The sequence below is a fragment of the Sturnira hondurensis genome, unplaced genomic scaffold (genome assembly GCF_014824575.4).
Source record: "Sturnira hondurensis isolate 20B ecotype Veracruz unplaced genomic scaffold, ASM1482457v3 Scaffold0015509, whole genome shotgun sequence".
Classification (NCBI taxonomy): Eukaryota; Metazoa; Chordata; class Mammalia; order Chiroptera; family Phyllostomidae; genus Sturnira; species Sturnira hondurensis.
In genome coordinates, this window is record NW_028088140.1 from 6,157,833 (window position 1) to 6,180,616 (window position 22,784).

The 22,784-nt window shown below is 41.4% G+C and overlaps 1 protein-coding gene across 4 annotated transcripts in view; it reads left to right on the forward strand.

The window, feature by feature from the left end:
* The window catches only part of CRADD (CARD and death domain containing adaptor protein), a 203,677-nt gene continuing 180,893 nt past the window's right edge, over positions 1-22,784 (forward strand). Inside the window, exons 1-2 of one of the 4 annotated variants that reach the window (XM_037064682.1) lie at positions 1-139; positions 1,379-1,682. In XM_037064682.1, the coding sequence (XP_036920577.1) occupies positions 1,385-1,682 (298 nt within the window). In that variant the 5' untranslated portion in view covers positions 1-139; positions 1,379-1,384. Of the gene's footprint in view, positions 140-171; positions 337-741; positions 856-1,378; positions 1,683-22,784 lie in introns of those variants that run through there. The other 3 variants (XM_037064683.1, XM_037064684.1, XM_037064681.1) reach the window with 3 other exon arrangements.

Below are 22,784 nucleotides of genomic sequence, written 5' to 3' on the forward strand. Positions count from 1 at the left end.
TCAACAAAGATGGCGACAATACTTCCTGTTTTCGGTTTTCACCTTTAATAAAGATGGTGCTTATGGCTCAGGTTCCCTAACATTGTGGATTCCGGTGGCAGTTTTGTTTATTTATTTTTTAAGATACGTGTTTGCAGACGTAAGTAACAGGAAACCAGAAGCTCCGCATCCATCTTTTCTCGAAGGCCCGGTGCAGCGGCGTCTCTGGCCTAACGGCCTGGGCCGACGTGGCTCCCCCTCCCTCCGAGCCTGCGGGCGGCAGCCGAGTGGAGCCGGTTTGGGTGGCTGGCGGTGGGGGTGCCTGAGGCCCAGCTCTCCCCTCGGTCCTCCCTGAAGGTCATTCCCAACACATTTTTTTTAGCGGGTCAGGCTGTCCCCAAAACCTCTCGTAGTCCCTCCTGTTCGTGATACCAGCTTCCGCTGCTGAGACAGGGAATAGAAACAAGTTGCAAACGGGCGCCGGCAGCCAGAAGTGCACAGGATCTTCACCAGCCACCACTCAGACTGGGATCGGGGGCTGCCTCGAGGGCTGGGGGCGGGGGCAGGGCCGAGTTTCACTTTGTGTGGGTGACCCCGCCACTTACTTACACAACCTCCCCTCAGCTCACTGATGCAGTGGTCTTGGCAATATGCCCTCAAACCCTGCGTGACAGGACTGGCGTGTGGATTTTTTTTTTTTAAGAAAAAAATCCCACTGAATGTCCCTTGCATGTGTAGTCACGGTAGTGTCGTGGTGGCAAGTCTGAATTCTTCGAGGGATGGGGTGGAATTTCTGATTATATACAAGATTACTGGAGACCGCACACAAACACTCAGATGTTTTTCTTGAAGGTGATGGTATATAAGCCTTTTAGGGTAAGAGATTTTTAAACTTACTGGTACTGCTGGCTTCTGCCCCCCGTGCCCATTGCTGATCAGCTTCTGCCAATGCCCATGTTCAGAAGGGCACCTGCAGGCAGTCTTCTGCGGTGGTGGGGCAATTCTATGAAGACACTATTCAAATGAAACCACTGTTTCTTCTCACCTATGTTAAAATGAAATATCTTTCAATGTAATACTTGGATAGAAGTTGCTTTTAAAGTAGGGTACCTGAACCACTCCCCCCCAAATCTTTTTATAGAATAAGGAATTGAGCTGGGACTCCCCTTGTGTGGAAAGCAAAATAGGAAAAAAAATGATTCATATTTGAGATTGTTCCTTATGTTTGAAACAGTTGAAATGAATTAGTCTTGGCTTAACGGCCAGAAGTTCAACACCATGGCCGGCACTCTAGGTTTCACAGATGTCCATTTCTTTCAGGAGATGACATTGCAGGGCAATAGCTTTGGAGGCACATCAGTATTTCTGTAATCTGAGCTACAATTTTGTCTTTTCCCAGGGGGATATGGAGGCTAGAGACAAGCAAGTGCTTCGCTCCCTCCGCCTGGAGCTGGGATCCCAAGTACTGGTGGAGGGACTGGTTCTTCAGTATCTTTACCAGGAAGGGGTCTTGACAGAAAACCATCTTCAAGAAATCAAAGCTCAGACCACAGGCCTCCGGAAAACAATGCTGCTGCTGGATATCCTACCTTCCAGAGGTCCTAAAGCATTTGATACATTCCTAGATTCCCTGCAAGAATTTCCCTGGGTAAGGGAGAAGCTGGAGAAGGCAAGAGAAGAAGCCATAACTGAGCTGCCTGCAGGTATGCCTCAAAAAGATCACTTCAAACCGGTTCCAAAATTGTTGAATTACAGCCTTTGGATTTGAAATTGGGGTTTCAGGCTTCGAGGGGATCAGCAGTTCCCAAAAGTGGGTAAGGAGTTTGGACTGAAGACATAAGGCATTTACAAGGTTGGGATGGGGAGGTGGAATTAGGAAGTGCCGGGAAAGAAGGAAAAGTGAACCATGCTTGAGAGGATGAGGAGGGTGCTCAGAGAACATATACTTAGAAATGCTTCCAGGGAAACTTGGCAAATCACTGGGGAGGCATGTTCTCATCTGAGAGCCAGGTCATATCTCAGTCGTTGGCATCAGGGGCCGTTTGGAAAGTGCAGACGGGAAAGCGGGCATTAGGCCTCCCGGTAACTGCTTCATGAGGTGCCAGAGTTGCCGGCTGGAAAAGGTCAGGTTCTTGAAGGAGGAGACAGCCTCTAGGAAGGCTCGCCTCGCACCTGTTCCCTGGGCTGTACTACGTGGCCAAAAGGGATTATCTGGAAGGCTTGCTTAATTTGTTTTTAAAGGTATTGATTTAAAGTCATCCTGTGTAGTTTGGTTTGTTCAGACACCCAGAGTATTTAACTTTGTAAGGATAGTAGTTTGTGATGGGTCTCATTTATTTTAAGGAAAGTTGAAAGCTGTGGAAAAGAGAGCCCTAGGGCCATTAATCTGGCACGAGGCTGTAGCAGGAAGATGTGCTATAAAATACTTGTTCTCTTCCAACAGCTCCCGTGATTTATACTTTTTACAAAAAACTGAGGAGCAGAGAACTGAACTGACAAAAACAATTGAAAGCTGTTTTGCAAATTCTTAACAGAGTTAGGAAATCAACATTCTCTGGCGTTTTTGATAGCTGCGATAGTCTGAACTTCTTCAATCAGTGGTCCCTAGACTTTGTTACTACTGTTTTTAAAATACCAGTATATCTGGTTAAAAAGCAAATGCCAGTAATAAAAGACCACTTTTATTGTTTTTGCCTCATGGAGCTCATATTTTGAATGATTTTTACAGATGTTTATTTACTACTCATGATTAATTTTTCTATTTTTATTAATGACATATGTCTGAATATCTGATCAGCATGAGTTAACCAGTTAACTTAGGAAGGCCTAGTAAAATCCCAGTGGAAAAAGAAAAAATATTTTCATTTCCTGGCGTGACCAAATTACAAGCAAATTTATGTTTTATGCTTTTTGAAATGCTGAAAGTAGTTGGTCTTTGAAGACCACAGGAATTCTCAGGTATGTGAACAAAGACAAATGAAAGTATCTAAGACATTTCTACTCCTTTATTGAAAGCAGAATAAATAACATAGAATTGGGGAGATGTTAAAAGAAATGTTAGAGTATCCGATGTCTTTTCCTGGTGTGTGACTTAGAGGTTCTTCTTGGCAAAACATAGTTGGAAACAATAAAACGGGCAAACTGAAAGCCTGTGTTTCTACCAAAATGTTTACTGTAATTTTATAATCACTTTGGGTGATGTAAATAGTACTGTTGTATGTTTTTAATAGGGGCATGACGTCATTGTCGTTTCTTCACACTCATTCAGAGAACAAGAAAAAAATTTAAGATGTTTTTTAACCAAATGATGAAAGTTACAGAGAAGTGGAGAGAATAATAGTTTTGTTTTGTTTTTAAGTAAGCAGAACAAAACATTATAGAGTGGGAAGAAAAATCTAGTGTGTCTGTTGAAGTTTAGAAAAATATTAGTTTGTTAATTATGTGGGAAAGGTCAAATGTGATGATAGGTTGGCTACTGCACAAATTAAGCACTCTTAATTGTTTTCTTGTTGAGTATCTTTGCTGAAAAAATATTCTGAAGACAGTTTGATTTACATATATCTGTATATGCCTGCTACAATGACAACTGTGTAAATTCACTTTTTAAATAGTTATTGTTAATTATTGAATATTTTAAGATCACAAGATATACATAAGGTCTGGAGAATAATGGTATAGTAAACCTCTGTTTCCCCATTACTCGGTTTAAAAAATACTACCATTGCCTTTGAGGACCCCGGGTGCTCCTCCCCAGTCCTACCCCATCCTCAACCCCCACTCCCCGGTGAACCCTGAGTTTGGGGTTGTCATTCCCTTCTTCACTTTGTAGTGTTCCACTTTGTAATCACCACTTCTAAAATCTACATACATTGTAGAAAATTCACTGTGCCATAATTTCAGCTGTATGTGTCTATATATACATATATATACACGTATATGTAAGGGATGTAGGAAATGATATTATTTTAAAGGAATTGCTAGGTAATGACTTCTTATTTGAGACCTTCAGCTTTGTGTTTTAATTATTAATTAATTTGATGGCAGTATTTTAGTTCCAAAATTAAACTGGGACTTAATTGAAATGTTCTTTTTTAAAAAATCTTGGGAAAAAAATCAGAGCTGAAGTGCCTTCAATTTAATATCCCTGTAAAAATTGTGAATGGACCTAGAGGCCTATCTTTCAGGACCTTAGTGCTTCTTCAGTGTTGTAATACAGTAGTTTTATAAAATTTTAAATAGTCCATTGAAAGTTTTGTAAATTTTTGAATTTTGAGTAACTAGACTGTAGGAAAGTGTGGTGCTTATCTATGTATATATATACATCAACCTTTCTGACCCTTTTCAATAATTTTGGTTGCAATTATTAATTAATTTGTATAGATTTGGTGGTTTCCTCTTAGAAGGAATGGCTTTCTCTTTATCCAAGAGGTAGGTCTTACTTTAAGAATGAGCTGATTTTATTTTTTTGAAGAGTTTTCTTGTTCCAGGGATTCTTTGTTTTCCCTTTGTTTGTCTGAGTTGAATTTTTGTATTTCACTTGTGAATTTGGAGTTGCCTCAAAGGCCTTATTTGTTGCTTGATTTTAGTTGTTTTTATGTATGTTCTGGATTTAAACCTTTGATTCTCTCAGAATCTGCCTAGATGACTGGTCCTCCCTATCTCTGTTAGTAGAACTCTAGGATGTTAATGGAGAATTGATTTGGTGTTTTTCTCACCCTGTAAGGACTCTTATCTTTTAAAAGAGGAATTCTGGCAATAATATGACTTAATCCAGTGTGGCACCTTGGAAGGAACACAGTGCCATGTGTCTTGTACTGGCCAAGGTCACATAGTAGACACTAGGTCAGTTGGAGATCCTCTCTGGGCTCCGGAGGTCATTTAGGAGATGAGGATAATGTTGAATTTGGGTGAAGGCCACACATGCCTGCCCGTCTGCCTTCCCACTGCTCTTTGCTCCGTCTGCAGTGACAGGTGCACTCCAGCGCCTGAGCTACTCTGGATCTGGAAAGGAGGTTTAGGGGCAGCCCCAGTCTCACTAGCAGGGGGGGCTTAGTCTGAGTGGTGGTGGGAGTGACTCTTGGGCCCCAGAACTTCCCATTCCATTGTGTTGGCCCTGGCTGTGAGACTGTGTCTCTGCCCTGATCCTCATTTAATAGTCAGGCTAGCAACCCTGCCTTTAACCCTTTAGGTTTGGGAGTTATTTATTCATTTATTTTTACTTCTTTAAGCTAGATTTCTGCTGCACTGGCAAGGATATCTCGGAACAAAACCCTGTACCTCCTATGTTAGCACAGATGCCTCAATTCTTTAGCCTTCTAGAGTGGCTGTCCTGGGGCTGACCTTTACTTCAACCTGGCTTGAGTTTGAGCTTGAGCTAGTCAGTCCTTGCCATGGACCTTGTGCCCTGGCCTCCATGGCTGCCCTCACTGGAGCAAGACACATGGCTGGCCTGTTCTCTGCTTCTCGCCAGCTCCAGGGCTTAGCCTGTCCAGGGCTTACCCCTTTTGGAGCTGGCATTGCCTGACCATGTATAGGCTCATCAGCCCCTGTCTCGAGATACACTCTGGCTTCTACATGTAGGCTTGGATGCATCTGATGTTACTGAGCAATAATGGCAAAAATTTTAGTCATTGCAATGGGTTTAGGCATTGTAATTGTAACTAGAGAGCTTTCTAGTCTGGGGTTTTCTAGTCATACCATGACTTGACTGTACTCTGCATATGAGTTCAGTGTTGATCTCAGTTTATCTAGCTGTGGCTGAGTAGAGTTTACTTTGTGGCATCCTCTGTACTAGAGAGCGAATGGTGGGTGAGCATTCTCAGCAAGACCCTTTCTTGTGGTAAGGGCAGAGTCCACAGAGATCTTAGGTTTCTTGTTTCCCCTGGCATGATTTTCCTATCTTCCTAAGGACCTGCTAGGTGCCAGGGTCTAGGTGATAAAGATGTGTGAAGGATCTCCAGATCAACTGAGGGGATTCATTTGTTCATTCACCAAGTAATGAGTATTGACCATGTGCCAGACACTAGATGCTAGGGATGTTACAGTAAACAAAGCCCCTGCTCTTGTGCGCTCACTATATTCTCCAGTTTGATGGGGGTCGACATCAAGTAAACGAATAAATAATACAATCATGTGCTACACGACAACTATTTGGTTAATGACAGACTATATATACGATGGCAGTTTCATAAGCCTATAAAGGAGCTGAAAAATTCCTATTGCCTAGTGACGTCTTAGCCATCATAATGTCGTAGGGCAACGTATTACTCAGGTGTTTGTGGTGATGCTGGTATAAACAAACCTACTGTGCTGCCTGTTCTATACAAGTGTAGCACATACGATTATGTTCAGCACATAATAGTTGATAATAAATAACTATGTTATTGATTTATGTTCTACCATACTATAATTTTTATTCTTCTAGAGTACTCTTTCTACTTATTAAAAACATTGTACTGTACAACAGTATGCAGTTCTACTCTAGCAGCCGCCTCAAGCATCTGGAGTTTACCACATCTCTTGATTGCATCATTTTCTCATACACTTGATTAAATCTCATGTCGTTTATACAGTAACGTGCCATACAGGCTTGTAGCGTGGGAGCAGTGGGCCATAGTATGTTGCTCATGTGTGTGGTAGGCTATGCCCTCTAAGTTTGGGTAAGTGCACTCTGTGGTGTGCACGGAATGATGAAATCACCTCACGACGTGTTTCTCAGAATGGTCTCCCTGTCCTTAAGGAGCGTATGACTGTGTATCAGATGATGATAGTGCTGTGAAGAAAAACAGCTTGTGTGGTGGTGAGCAAGGGCTTAGCGTATTATTGGGGATGGTCAGAGAAAACCTCTCTGATGAGGGGAGGTTCAGCAGAGACCTAAGTTCTGCGACAGAGTGGATATAGGAGGAAGAGCAGTTCGGATAGTGGGAACCCCAGATGAGAGTGTGGCTAGAGCCCGGGCTCATCTTGGAAAGGGACCGTCCTTGTGGAGAGATTAGTCACAGTGCACGTCAGCATAGGTGCGGTCGCAGCCGTTTGTTGTGTTTTCCAGAATGTGAGATGTGTGCACAGCCGTGATCTTGGGTGGTTCTTAAAATGACTTTTGATGGTATGTGGAATGGGATTGAATCCCATGGTGAGAGTTTTATTTCCTTTTTTTTCTGTCTCAATACTAATAACCAGGTAAAAGCCTCTGTTTGGTGCAAATATTCCTGAAACATATTACTGAATTTTGCAGTTTTTCTTTTCACAGACAGAAAAAGGTCCTCATGCTTAAAGCCTTCTGTGGACAACAATATTTAGGTAGAATGTAGTTGTTTTGCTTTTCCTTCTTGTATCCATTTGACATCTTTCTTTCATTTATGGCAAAAAACCTTTTCTGTGTATGAAGTTCCTTTAAAGAATACATTGTTTTTATTGAAGCTAAAATGAATCAACATAAAAAAAAACGAAGAAATAATAATGGTATGAGGATATGGCCAGAAGCATGAAGATGCTTTTCATGTATTTTCTCAATTAAAAAGAATGACAGGAGTTTGGGGCATGAGCCATTGCCTGCTGGCAGAGTTGGGGAAGGAAGACTAGCTTTCACTCAGATAGAAAATAGTGCCATAGTCAACGTACTTTACTGTTTTGCTCATTCAGTTTGTGCAGTGTGGTTGGAACTGGTTAAAATTATTAGTAGAATTGCCAGAATGACTTAACTTTAGGTTGTGTAAATTGTGAACACATTAATTTGCTAGTGTCACAAAGTCAGCAAGATGAAGACATATCCTGGTGTTTCCAGACTTTTAGACTGGGAGGGACTTACATCTCATCTAATTTTTCTGAGAAAACCAAGTCCTAGGGAGATTAAGTCAACACTTAGCTGTGATCACATAGCTGTTTGTTGCCAGGACTGGAGTCCAGGCCTCCCGACTCTTGATTTAAGACTTTTTCTGCTGTGCAATCTTGGCTCCCCACTGGGTTTGAAATGGAATTGTGTTATGCTGTAGAGTTAATAGCTGAAATTAGCTTTGTAAAAATTTTACTAGTGCTTTTTTTTTCATTTTAAGAGAAAAAATTTCAAGGGCTTTTAGAGGTATTTTGGGATAAAATTTTACTAAAATATTTTATTTTTATTAATACTAATTTTAATCACTTAGAAGGAAATTTTGATAGTTCAGTACTGCATTTCATCAGAAGATTCCCCCCACCCTCCGCCCCTGCAAGGCTGACATAAAGCAGAGTGGAAGAATTTTATCAAGTATTTATGGGACTGATGAAATAATGCATCTGTTGGCAGCTAATTGCAGCTCTTTCTAGGAAAAGTAAACCATATGACAAGTCTCTCCCCAGCAGGGATGCATCCATTTCACTTTACAAAATATATTTACTGTTCTTTTTCTCTTAGGGATTCTCACTGTTACTTTTTTCCTTCCCCCCCTGTGGCTGCATTGGTCATTTGGCTACTTCAGTTACCTTATTGACCACCAAGATTGATTTAGCTTCATCACTGGCTTTTAAAAACTATTGGTCCCCAAGCTTTGCCCAGGCCAATTCATGCCAAAATCTGTGGAGGCAAGGTCTGGGCCGTGGTATTAAGAACACACATAGACACGTGCACATATACCCTACTAGATTGTTTTAAGTAAATCCAATGCTGAACATCTTGTTTTCAGACCAACTGATTAGACACATGGCTCCTTTCTCACTTATTGCTCCCCCAGTATGGGCCTCCCCAAGCTGTGCCCTTGCTTGAAGAGCTATTCTTGTTTTCCTGGGGGAGGAGGTGGAAGGGTGGTAGGAATGGAGAAGTAGAAGGGTACATAGTTTTGTTTTAAATCTCTAATCACAAATGTTTGTAATTCTCTGAATTTCTTGAACATTGCCACTTAGGAATGTTCCAGAATCTTAGACCCACACAGGTGTCACTCTGACACCAACCTTAAGATCCATCAGAACTCTATGGAAAGACATAGGCTAGATGTATATAGAATGAAGTTGATTGGAGGGTTTTGAATTAGCTGGTGAATTTGGATTGGGGAGAATCATTTTTTATTGTCTCCTCGCATTGTTAGTTAATTAGAACTCATCCACAGTACTCTGTGCTCTGGAGATGAAGCTGTGTCCAAATGGAGACAGGACCTGCCAGTGGAGAATGAGCTGGATGTTGCTCTGAGATGCGAAGCGAGCTGAAGATGGCTTGAGGGTGGATGAGAGCAGGAGAGATGCACAGCCAGTAGGGAAGGCTGAGACTGGTTTGGTCTGTCTGCCTGTGGGTTGGTCAGACAATGTGTTTGTAACTAAAAATGAATGTTAGTTTTTTCTGTGTCTCACAAAGAACCTTAAATTGTATCAGTAAAAGAATAATAATCATAATATTTATTGAAGACTTACTCTGTGCCAGGCACTGTTCCAGGTGTTGGCATTTATTAATTTACGTAATCCTGACAGTGACTTGATGAGGCAGGTGGTGTTATCATCCTTATTGCACTGATAAGAAAATGGAGGCACAGAGATGTAAGTCACTCTCTCAAGGTCATATGACATGGTAGAACCAAATTTGGAATCTGGGCACTTAGACTTCAAAGCCTGCTAATTCGTAGCATATAAAAATACATTCTCAAAATTCACTTTTGTTTCCTTCCCGATTCTGATAACTGGTGGCTGCTGCGGAGCCCATTATTCACCAGCCAGCTAATTCAAAACCCTCCAAACAACTTCATTCTATATACATCTAGCCTGTGTCTTTCCATAGAGTTCTGATGTATTTTAAGGTTGGCGTTAGAGTGACACCTGTGTGGGTCTAAGATTCTGGAACATTCTTAAGTGGCAATGTTCAAGAAATTCAGAGAATTACAAACATTTGTGATTACAGATTTAAAGCAATACCAGCCCCTTATTCTTTTCTCCATTACTCCAGTCTCTCCCGGACACACAGCACTAGGGGATTGTCTGTCTTTTTTTTTCCTGCCTATTGTCAGTGTCTCTCCTGCCTGTTGTTGGTATCTCTCTCTTTCCTGTCTCTCTTTATCCACTTTTTGGCTGGTAAGGTCTAGCGTAGGGCCATAGGAGGGGTCAAAGAGCAGAGCCTACAGATTACTCCCATCCCACCTTGCTACCTTGAGAATAAACAGGGACTAGATTTTCTTGGCTGTGACCAGGGGACAGCGCGTTGGCTCCCCTGATGCTGGAGTCAGGCCCCACTTTTGCAGCTCTTAAATCATGCTTTTGAGAGCTGGCAGTTCCAATAACCAGCTTTTCTGGTGGTACAGCCTTAGAGTTTAACTATACGCTTAGCAAGGTAGCTTTCTCTTTTTATAGGTATAGTTTGGACTTGCAGGCTGCTGTCATAGCTAGCTGCAGGAATGTTTGCCTTTACTTAATTTTAATAGGTAGGTGTGTTTATACTTGTTCCTTGGTTTGCACAGTAAGCAGTATATGATTCTTTGGGGGGCTTTTCCCTCCAGAGGAAAAAATGAAGTACATTGTACTTTTCCAAACAGTAAATTTTAATTGAGAAGGAAATATAGCCTCTAGACGTTTGGGCACATTTTAGTCCTAGGCTTTATTTTCATTAATGCTATAAAAGAAATCTTAACTCTGTGTGAGAAGTGCCAAGTTGACAATTCCTGGAAATGTTCATGTTCTATTTATGCTCAGTACTATAGCAGAGAAGCTGGCAAAATTGTTAGCAGAATAATACCGCCGAGATGCAGTAAGGGGCAAATAGGAAGCTTGTGGTTTTACAGTCTAAATAAGAGGCTTTAAAAACAACTCTTGGTTCCATGATTTGTACATAAGGTAGATGGATGCTGAGGGGTGATAGTGACGTTGTCATGGAGAATTCCAGAGCAAGCAGAGCGCATCTGCTGGGGAAGGTTAGGTAGAGCTGGAGGGACCTGAGAGACCCCCACTTTATAGATATGAAAACTGAGGGATGTAAGTCAGTCTACTAGCATGTATGTGGGCTCTTTGGTTCAAGCAGTAGACTTCCTGCTATCATAGGCAAAAACAGGAATTTTTCTAATGTATACTGGGTAGATCATAACTTTGAAAGAATCCCTAAAATTCTAAGGTTCAATAAAGGCAGGAATGAGGCACCTCTGAGGCTCTGTGGCCATCTATGACCATCTTCAGCTGAGTTCCTCCACTGCCTTCTCTCAAGATTCAGTCTGATTGGCCAAAATTCCATCATATGTCCTTCCCCTCAAACATCAGAGTCACATGGAGTGGGAAAGGGACAGGTCCAAAGGAAGAGGAGAAAGCTGATTAAGAGATGTCCGCTATATTATGTCACTCCCATTCTTTTTATATTGAACAGGTGCCACACTTACGGGCCTGAAAAGAAGTGATAGCTCTTTAAGGAAGGAGAACATTCTACATGTTAACAAAGCAAGGCCCAAGTTGAAGGCCAGAGGTAATAGGAAAAGTACAGGAGAGAAGTTTTTGGAGCAAGACAGGTCTTCTTAAACCTTTTCTTTTTAAAAAATATTTTATTGATTATGCTATTACAGTTGTCCCATTTTTTCTCCTCTTTATTCCCTTGTGTTGTGCACCCCCCACTCCTACCAACATTCCCTCCCCTTAGTTCATGTCCATGGGTCATACATATAAGTTCTTTGGCTTCTACATTTCCTATACTATTCTTTCCTATACTATACCTTCCCCTGTCTATTTTCTACTTACCATTTATGCTTCTTATTTCCTGTACCTTTTTTCCCATTCTCCTCACTCCCCCTCCCTGCTGATAACCTTCCATGTGATCTCCATTTCTGTGATTCTGTTCCTGTTTTAGTTGTTTGCTTAGTGTTGGGAACCACTCTGCCTGGTTTCAGGAGTTGTAACTGCCTCCCATGGCTAAGACTGAGTGAGCGACCTCTGGAATGCAAGCCACTTAAGGAGACAAAGCTTATCTCTGGTAGCAAATGCTGCCTCAGCTTCTTCCCCTATCCTCAAAGCATGGTCGATGCCCATGGTGGATAAGACTCCTCACAGGAGGGGCAACCTAAGCCAGACATGAACACTTGGGAGGTCATCATGGAAGGACTTGGGGGCCTGTGACAAAGAGGGAGCGATGGACCCTCACACCCCCCCAGGCTATTCTGACATAGCCTGAGTCCCCATTTCTGTCTGGGAGAAGCACTTCCTGGCTCTAATCCACTTAAGTCTAAAAACCTATGATGGGGAAGGCAGTGTAGCCCTGTGCTGGAAAGGGTGGGTTCCCCGGGTGGTCAGACCTAAGAAAGAATATGTAAAAATCCTTTGAAACCTGCTTTGTTTAGAATGCTCTCATTTAAATGATTAGGGTCCAAGCAAGAAGTTTGTTCCTCAAAGTTTTATGGCTCTTTATGACCCTGATTGAGAATAAGCCCTGCAGTTCTTTGAATGCTATCTATTGTTTGATCCTTACCTGTATTCTTGTGCAAAGGAACCCAATAAAAGCCCTTTGAGAAGGGGGCTCTTGGCCCTTCTCCTTTGAGGGATCGGCCACCTTTCCTCCCCAAGCAGATCATGTCTTGGTAGTTTCACGTTCATCCATGGCGGATGGGAGGCTTTGTGGACAAAGTTGCCCTCACAGCTTAGCTTGTTTTGTTTTTTTTTAATTCAGGTTTGGTTTTGATAGTTGTGAGTTTGTTTGTATTTTACTGTTTGTAGGTTTGATCATCTTCTCTTTCTTAAATAAGTCCCTTTAACATTTCGTATAATAAAGGCTTGGTGATGATGAATTCATTTAACACGACCTGTTCTGGGAAGCACTTTATCTGCCCTTCCATTCTAAATGAAAGCTTTGCTGGATAGAGCAGTCTTGGATGTAGGTCCTTGCCTTTCATGACTTGGAATAATTCTTTCCAGCCCCTTCTTGCCTGCAAGGTTTCTTTTGAGAAATCAGCTGACAGTCTTACAAGCACTCCTTTGTAGGTGACTGACTCCTTTTGTCTTGCTGCTTTTAAGATTCTCTCCTTATCTTTAATCTTGAGTAATGTAATTATGATGTACCTTGTTGTGTGCTTCCTTGGGTCCAACTTCTTTTTTTCTTTTTATTGATTATGCCATTACAGTTGTCCCATTTCCCCCCCTTCATTTCCCTCCACCCTGCACACCCTCTCCCCCACCATTCCCCCCCTTTAGTTTGTGTCCATGTGTCACAAGTTCTTTAGATTCTATATTTCCCATACTATTCTTGCCCTCCCCCCTGTCTATTTTCTACCTATCATCTATGCTACTTATTTTCTGTACCTTCTCCTCCTTTCTCCTCCTCCCACTCCCCTGTTGCTAACCCTCCACGTGATCTCCATTTCTATAGTTCCACTCCCCATCTAGCTGTCCTCTTAGTTTGCTTTTGTTTTAGGTGTGGTTGTTAATAACTGTGAGTTTGCTGTCCTTTCACTGTTCATATTTTTTATCTTCTTTTTTCTTAGATAAGTCCCTTTAACATTTCATACAGTAAGGGCTTGGTGATGATGAACTCCTTGAATTTGACCTTATCTGAGAAGCACTTTATCTGCCCTTCCATTCTGAATGAAAGCTTTGCTGGATAGAGCAATCTTGGATGTAGGTCTTTGGATTTCATGACTTGGAATATTTCTTTCCAGCCCCTTCTTACCTATAAAGTCTCTTTTGAGAAATCAGCTGACAGTCTGATGGGAAGTCCTTTGTAGGTGAGTGTCCCCTTATCTCTTGCTGCTTCTAGGATTCTCTCCTTCATTTTAAGCTTGGCTAATGTAATTATGATGTGCCTTGGTGTGTTCCTTCTTGGGTCCAACTTCTTTGGGACTCTCTGAGCTTCCTGGATTTCCTGGAAGTTTATTTCTTTTGCCATACTGGGGAAGTTCTCCTTTATTATTTGTTCAAATAAGTTTTCTACTTGTGGCTGTTCCTCTTCCCCTTCTGGTACCCATATGATTCGGATGTTGGAATGTTTAAAGATGTCCTGGAGGTTCCTAAGCCTCTCCTCATTTTTTTGAATTCTTGTTTCTTCATTCTTTTCTGTTTGGTCATTTTTTTCTTCCTTCTGGTCCACTCCCTTGATTTGAGTGCCAGTTTCCTTTCCATCACTATTGGTTTCCTGTGTACTTCCCTTCATTTCAATTAGTTTAGCCTTCATTTGTTCTTCTAATTTGTGACTAAAATTAATGTTCTGTGAGCATCCTGATCCACCAGTATTTCGAACTGTGCATCTGATAGACTGGCTTTCTCCTGGTCGCTTAGAAGTATTGGCTCTGGGGCTTTGAGCTCTTTTTCTGCCTGAGCCATAATGTTTTGGTCTGTTCGCGCCTGTTCTGTATGAGGGACAGAGCTTTAGGTGTTCACCACGGCAGGGCGACCCAGTCACTGGGTTGTGACACTGTATGTGGGGGCGGGGTCAGAGAGGGGTAAAGGCATTTGTTCTGCTCTCTCTCAGATTTCGGCCTCCTTTGCAGCTTACCGCAAGCAAACCAGGTCCCCCTGGTGCTGGCTCCTGGGTGTGTGGGCCTATGCACCCTCCAGGACCCTGTGGGTCTCTCCAACAAACTCTCTGTGAGCCTGGGAGCTTCTCCAGGTGCCTTGACCCCGAAAGTTTTCCCAATTGGTGGTTTTAGGCTTTAATTCCTGTTGCTGGGGCCTCAGCCAGCGCAGTCTGTCTCACTGCTCGCTCTTTTGCCTGGTTTATCAGTCTGGATGAATGGTTCGTTGTTGTTGGACTTCCGTACAGTTCAATTTTCTGTGTTTTGGTTGCGTTTTTGTTACTAGTTTGTTGTGTTTAAACTTGGTTGTGCGAGGAGGCACAGTGTTTCCACCTACGCCTCCATCTTAGCCGGAAGTCCGGGTTCAACTTCTTTGGGACTCTCTGAGCTTCCTGGGCCTCCTGGAAATCTATTTCCTTTGCCAAATTGGGGAAGTTCCCCTTCATTATTTGTTCAACTAAGTTTTCAATTTCTTGCTCTTCCTCTTCTTCTTCTGGCACTCCTATGATTTGGATGTTGGAATGTTCAAAGTTGTCCCAGAAGTTTCTAAGCTTCCCCTCCAATTTTTGAATTTTTATTTTTTTATTCTGTTCTGGTTGAATGCTTCTTTCTTCCTTGTGGTCCAAACTGTTGATTTGAGTCCTAGTTTCCTTCTCTTTATTGTTAGTTCCCTATATATTTTCCTTTATTTCACTTTGCATAGCTTTCACTTTTTCCTCCATTTTGCGATCATACTTAATCATTTCTGTGAGCATCCTGATTAGCAGTGCTTTGAATTATGAAACTGAAAGGTTGGCTTAGTTCTATTTTTGGAGCTTTGATCTGTTCCTTTATTTGGGCCATATTTATTTGTCTCAGCGGGCCTGTTACATAATAAGAGGTGAAGCCTTAGGCCTGTGCCAGGGTGGGGCAACCTATTTTGCTGGTGTTGTATATGGGGGAGGAATCTGAGAGGGAACAATGCTGCTTGCTCCACTCTCTGCTGGCTTTCAGTCACCTTTCAGTCTCCACTGTTCACAAGCAAATTGGGCCCTTCTGGTACTGATTCCTGACCCCGTGAGTCTCTCCAATGAACTCTCCTGTGAGGCTGGGAGTTTCTCTCACTGCTGCAACCCCCACAGATTTTTTACAGTCAGAGGTTTTGAGGCTTTATTTCCTTGTCTTGGAACTCTGGGTTGCACGGTCTTTCTCTCTCACCAGTTGTTCTTCCTGGTTTATCCGCATGCAAATGTGGGACCATCTCGTCTGCCAGGTGCCCTTGCAGTGCATGCTATCTGCCCCAGCTGCCTGTCTCCACCCCTACTACCAGTCTGGATGAATGTTTCTTCTTTAACTCCTCGGTTGTTGAACTTCCATACAGTTCGATTTTTCTGGCAGTTCTGGTTATTTTTTGTTTTAATTTTGTTGTTATTCTTCTTTTGGTTGTGCGAGGAGGCAAAGTGTATCTACCTACGCCTCCATGTTGGCGGGAAGTCCTAGCCTTTTCAAAATGAGAAGATGTTGGGGAAAAATTGATTAAGAATGTTAAAGTGGATAGAAAGTTAGAGAATTTGGATTGGGTTCTAGCTAAAGGTTTTACATGTGTAAACTTACTTTATCCTCATAGGCCTTTGAGGTAGGTACTATTCTTATCATTTGCATTTTACAAATGAAGTTATTGGCTCAATTGCCCTAGGTGACACAGCTGGGGTAGGAGCAGAGCAGAGATCCGACCATGAATAGTCTGGTTCTCCAGTCCACACTGTTAATCACTAGGCTACCCTATCCCTAATATTAGTTCTTGGTTCCGATGGGTGTCACCAGGGCAAGCTTTAGCCGCTTTCTTTTCTTTTCTTTTTAAAATTATTTAATTATTTACTTTTAGAGATAGGGGAAGGGAGGGAGAAAGATAGGGAGAGAAACATCAGTGTGTGGTTGCCTCTTCCACACCCACTACTGGGGACCTGGCCTGCAACCCAGGCATGTGCCCTGACTGGGAATCGAACTGGTGATCCTTTGGTTTGCAGGCTAGCACTCAGTCCACTGAGCCACACCAGCCAGGGCCACTTTATATTTTGACCCTATCTTGGCCAACATTTCCACTGTTGTTGTTTTTTTAACAGTTTACCAAATGAAAGATTAAAAAAATACCAATGATGATAAGAAACAGTTTCTAAGAAAAGTGATCAGACAACATGAAGATTTTGAATGAGATTGATATGGCACTTTTTGTTTGTTGAGTCTTTAAACTCTCTATTTATTTTTATTGTTAATCGGTCATTTGATGGTGCTATGGGGCAGTTGTGCTTTTTTAGGCCTCTTCTGTTTGTTTAAGCTCCTGTTTATTACTTCATGCGCCAGTCAGGAGATCCATCCAAGAGGAAAAACCACACCTTTACTGGCAAAACCCAGTAATTTGAACAAGAAAAATTCAACAGAATGAATTATTAACTAGCAAAAAGTTAACTGTGGTTCATTACTAAAGGGGTAAAAGAGGTCTAAAAGGAATATAGAAATTGTGAATGGAAGAAGCTGCTTTTTTTTAGGACCAAAGGAGGGTAGAGGCGCTAAGCACTTCCAGGAGGCCCCTCCTCACTCCTAAGACCTCCTTGGAAATGAAGTGACGACTGCCTTGTGGATATGCACCTTACAGAGGGTACAGGCTGCAGCTAGTCTGTAAGGACCACCTATCTGGTTGAGAGACTTGGTGGGGAATGTGGGTGGACCTGAGCTGATCCTCAGAAAACTTTCTGCTGAGTGGCAGAGAAATTCCCTGGGGAGTGAGCACTGCTAGGATTTCAAAATGCCCCTGGGTGTGGCTGTCAACTTTAGAGGACATAAAGCATCCCAGACCAGAATAGAAAGCCCACTCCACTGCTGTGACCTTGCAGTGTCCCTCTGTTGATGAACTAACGCTGAGTCATCTGGCAAAAAGAGATATGTTTCCAGAGTTTAGCCTCAGTGTCCCCAAGTATGGGAGGAGGGTGAACTTAGAGCCAAGAAGTAATACATTGCTAATTGGAGCACTTCATCTGTAAAATGATGGTAGTATGTACATAATTCTGGAAGTAATTCTGAGAACCTCATTCATTCATTCATTTAGCCAGCATTTATTGATTACTTACCATTGCTGGCTAATCTGCTAAGGCTCTGAGATTATGATTGTCATTATCTATTGTTTGTACAACTAGACTGTAGTCTTCTTTAAGACAGAGACTTTTTTATCTTTGTACCTGTGGAACCTGTTCAGCATAGTGCTAGATACATGTTAGTCCTCATGAGTTTATTGAATGAATGGAGGAATGACTATAAAGATGAATGTAAAAACAGAGGCATATTTGCAAATAGTTTAAATTGTACTTGGAGAAAGGTAGAAGCAAATAAATAAAATATAATATGGTAGTCTGGTTGTCTTTTGTTGTATAACAAGCTTCTCCACAACTTAGTGGCTTCAAATCATTTATTTTACTCGTGAATGGGCAGTTTGGGCAGGGCTCAGAAGAGATAGCTTGTTTTTGTTCTACATGGTGTTAGCTGAGATGGAGCCAGAGGATCCATTTCCTAGATAGGTCACTGAGGTTTGTGGTATATTGGTGCTGCTCGCTGGTTGCTCTCCACTTAGGCCATTAAAGAGAGGAGAGAGTTCTCGAATTTCCTTGGGAGGAGTATCAAGTCATTTGGGGGCCTTACAGCAGTTATCAGATGTAGTGGTTTAAAAAATATATTTATCATAAATGGAAAGCTGCCATACATGAAAGTGATTGGTAAATTGATAACAAATATTTGTTTATTAGTTTAAACTTTTAATGTTTTTTTAAGTGAAATAGCTCTATTTTTCTGAATGTAAAAGCAAACCATACTTATTGCTTAAAAAAGATTAGAAAGGTATCAAGAAAATGGAAATCATTCATAATTTTATTGCTTCAGGAAAATTATGGTTTAAAATAAATGAATAGTGTACTGCAATATTTGGATTTTTACCGTGGGAAAGTCTGTTTTTGAAGCTCTGTCTTTTCTGAACTCCAGCCATTTTCAGAAAGTTATTATTTACTTGATACTAACACTTAAATGTAGAATTTCTTATATGATGCCAAATAAAGAATAAAATTCAGATTATATGTATGTGTGCAATGTATATATGTATGTGTGTGTATATATATATATATTTTTTTTTTTTCTTGAGAGAGTAAAACTTTCTGGACTAACTTGAAGTAGTTTTTTCAAATTATTACCAAGACTAGTTGCTATTTCAGTAAGCAGAGGTGGGGGTGGGGAGCATTGGACTTAAATGACCTTCTCCAAATGACTCTTCAGGAACTATGAGGAATATTTTTCACTCTGATTTTTTTTTCTGTCTGTCTTTCTATGAGTATTCTATTTCAAAGTGTTTTACTAGATGATTATGTAATCTGATTTTTTCAGTGTCTCCTCTTTGTATGCTTTTAAATATTACTATTCCAAATCTTCTTTATTTATTGTTTTTCCTAAGCAGTTAGACAATAGGTGATTAAGCCTTTACCTGTGCCATATTAAAAGAAATTTGTATCCTTCAAATAGACTATTTATAAAAATGTAAGTGTTCTAGATAATATTTTTCCTCTTAGAAAGTCATTTCTGATGACCCTTTTCACTTAATCAGAGTATATCTCAAAGGAACCGTTAAAACCTTTGGTGAATAATCATCCCATCTTCCTCACTTCTCATTACCAGTACAGATACCATAAAATTGTAGGAAGTAGGAGGAAGTGTGGGTAAGTCGGTGGAAAGAGCACAGTCTGTGAAGCTCCAACACTGCTTCCTGCAAGCATTTGTTTAATCTTTACTATGTGCTAGGAGTTAAAAGGGGGCAGAAATTAATAAGGTATAATCCTGGCCCTCACGGGTGTCCCAGAAATTAGATTATACACGTGAAGTGCTCACAACAGAGTCTGGCTTATGTTCAGCATTGATTGAATGTTAGTCGGCTTTATTATCATAGGATGTGACTGGAGAGCGCGACCCAGAGAGGTATGTGAAAGGAATGGTGCCGGCTCCACTTGGCCTGTGCTAAGACAGTGTACTTGAGGCTTTAGAGAGCATCCGTATACCTTATGTTGAGTGTTGAAGGGGAACTAGGAGTTCACTTGGAAGGCAAAAGGGAAGGCAAAAGAGGTGACAGGAAGTGCCAAGGCACAGGGGCACTATGTGCATGGTGAGCTGGGGTGACAGCAGCTAAGGCTAAGGGTTCAGGCCCAGGACTGCTCAGTGGGGGCTGTGAGTGCCATGTAAATGTCCAACAGGTAATGGGGCACAGCTGATGAGTTTTGAGAAAGTGATTGACATGAACAGACTTGCATATGGATGGGGAGCTGGACAAAATGGGGCAAGGAGCCAGTTAGGAAGCTGTGGGAATAATTCAGATGAAACACTGTGAGGACGAGGCACTGAGGACAGAGAAGAGGGGAACGGGACTGAGAGAGATTGTGGAGGAAGGATTGGTATATGAGTTCTCAGTGGGGGGGTATGGGCCCATGGGAGCCAAAATTGGTTCTGGGGGTGATGGTGTAAAAACCTTAGCTATTACAATGGTTTGTGGCCTTCCACAGGGCTACTGTGCATAAACAGGTATGTTACGTTTTTAACATTTTATGGGAGGGAATGCGATTAGGGAAAAATGTCTTAAAAGTCTTTTTAAGGAGACAATAATGAAAATGAGTGTGAAAAGCACTGGGTAAGAAGGACTCATTATCTGATTGAGCTGTGAGCTGAGGGAGAAGGAGGATTCTGGGCTGGTGCTCATATTTCTAGTTTGGACAGTTATTTCAATTCACCAGAACAGGATATATAGGGTATATGGTTGCTATATGTATGTTATGCTTATTGATTTTAAGCTAACAATAACATACTTGTGAGCATTTATTGTAAGCCAGACCCTCAGTAGTATGAGGTAGATATTATTGTTCCCATTTTTCAGATGAGAAAGCTGAGACCCAGCCTAGAGCCACATAGCATTTCCTTTAGTGAAAATGCTCAGTAAGTCTTTGGAGATATGGGTCTAGGCTAAGGATCAAGTTCTGATTCTATTTTTATCTGCTTCATGACCGTGGGTGGATATTTTTTTCTTTAAATTTTAATTTTTTCATTTATAAAACAGAGCTGCCTCTTATCTTCAAGAGTAATAATAATTGAGGTTCAATGAGAGGATATGTGAATGAATCTTTTAAAACATAAAGTGCTGTGCAAATATAGATAGTATTTTTCATATCAGTGGCTCCCCTAGGTAGTCACTAAATGCCATGTTTTTCTCCCTTGCCTTACCTCCTGCTTTTCCCCTCTGTGTTCAGGCAACTCCCAGAGGCTTGGAAGGACGGAATGAAAGCTCCCCGACTGTGCCCACCATTTCTGTTGCAATTATATCCATGTCTTCCGACTCTTCCCCCTCACTTCAATTGCAGAAGATGACTCTAGCAACTTTTATTTCCTTGGGTTTTCACAAATGCTCTCCCGTCTAAACGTAGTGATTTACTTCTCAAGCTGTGGTCATTTGACATCTGCCCCTCAGAGCTGTTTTTGCAGAGGTTGTTAGTGACCTTGGTTATATTCATGGACATTTTTCAGATCACCACTTGTTGTCTTGGCAGCATCTGACATTGAGGCCACTCTCTCTTGCATTCTCAGTGTTGCCTCCTTCCTCGGTCATGGTTTTCTTCCTTTCTCTCCATCCACTGTTTCTCAGTTTCTTCTTACTCCACTTGCCTTTAAATGCTTGTCTTCTCCCAAGTTGTGTTAAATCCTTTTTATCCTATCACCGGCACCATTCTCCTTGGGCAAGGCCCATTTGTACCTAGGGCTTGATAACTACCTCATTGTTAACTGCCTCTAAGCTTTCTCCACTCTAAATAGATACCTTCATTCTGGGTACCTTAAGTCAACATAGCCAAAATAAAACACCTCATCTCTCACATTAGACCTCCTCCTCCTCAATTTGTTTTCTCCAGCTCAAATAATACATCCCCCTACTCAAATAATCAGAAGCTTTTTTCCCCTAAGGTCAGGTTTTGTTTGTTTGTTTGTTTGTTCGTTCATTTGTTTTAAAGAATTTAGCATAGACATTGCCTTGAGGCCTGAGGTCATTGCCCAGACAAGCTTTGCATGACCCCTCATGGCTGGATGAAAAACTCCAGTGTTTCCAAAGCACCAAGGGTGTATTTCTACCATAACACATCCATACTAGGGTAGAATTTTGTCCTTAAGTAGACTATGAGTTTGTTTAGGGCAAGAACTTAAGTTTTTATTCTTATATACTTAGAACCTACCACATTACCAGATACTTATTGGGGCTAATAAATGTTGATTGAATGAATGAATCTGCCGTAACCTTATTTGCTCTCCTCATCTTTCCCTTAATCTCCAAGCACCTTAACTGTTTATATTATTAGTTTGCTGGGGTTGCTATACTAAAATATAATAAAGTAAATAAGACTAGGTGACTCAAACCACAGCAATTTATTTTCTTACAGTTCTGGAGGCTGGAAGTTCAAGATCAAAGTGTCATTATGTTTGATTTCTTCTGAGGCTTCCTTGGCTTGCAGAACATCACCCTCCTGCTGCTTTTTCACATGGTCATTCCTCTGCGTATGTGCAACTGTGGTGTCTCTTCATGTGTCCTAATCTCCTCCTTTTGTAAGGACACTGATCAGGGTGGGTAAGGGCTACCCTCATGGCCTCATTTTTACTTAATTCTTTAAAGATCCTGTCTTTAAATACAGTCACATTCCAAGTTACTGTAGGTTAGGGCTTCAACATATGAGGTTTGGGGAGACACAGTTCAGCCGTAACACTATTATCACTAATTTTTTAAACTTTATTTTATTTTTCAGCCTTTCCATGATACCCAGAAGTTAGTAATGCCGTAGTTCTTGACCTCCATGAAAGTGATTTTTTTGGAATTTCTTACTGGTTGCTATTTAGTTTTTGCTGAATGCCCGCCATTAGTCATTCACACATAAAACAATGTGTTCTGGTCTCTGTGCAAGGCAGAGACCTGTGTGTCTGGTTACTAATTCATTTTGTCAGCATTATTAGTAACTGTTATAATAATGAAATCTCACACCAGAAGGTGTTTCTTACCTTTTTTATTGCTGAAAATTCCAGTTGTACAGGTACAGGTTAGGTATAGAGTGGGTACAGCAATCAGAACTCTTGAAACCAAGCTCTGCCCAGGACCAAATCATTTTAAAGAGGAGATTAAATTCTAAGACTAAATATTTGAGGCTTTCAAATTGGCCCCTTTGAACTGATATTTCCAGGAACATTGTACAAAACAAAAGTAAAATGAACCCCCCCCCAACATGCACATACCCCAACAGACTAACACCAGAGCTGTACTTGCCTGCTAAGACAGTAATTTTGTGTACATGG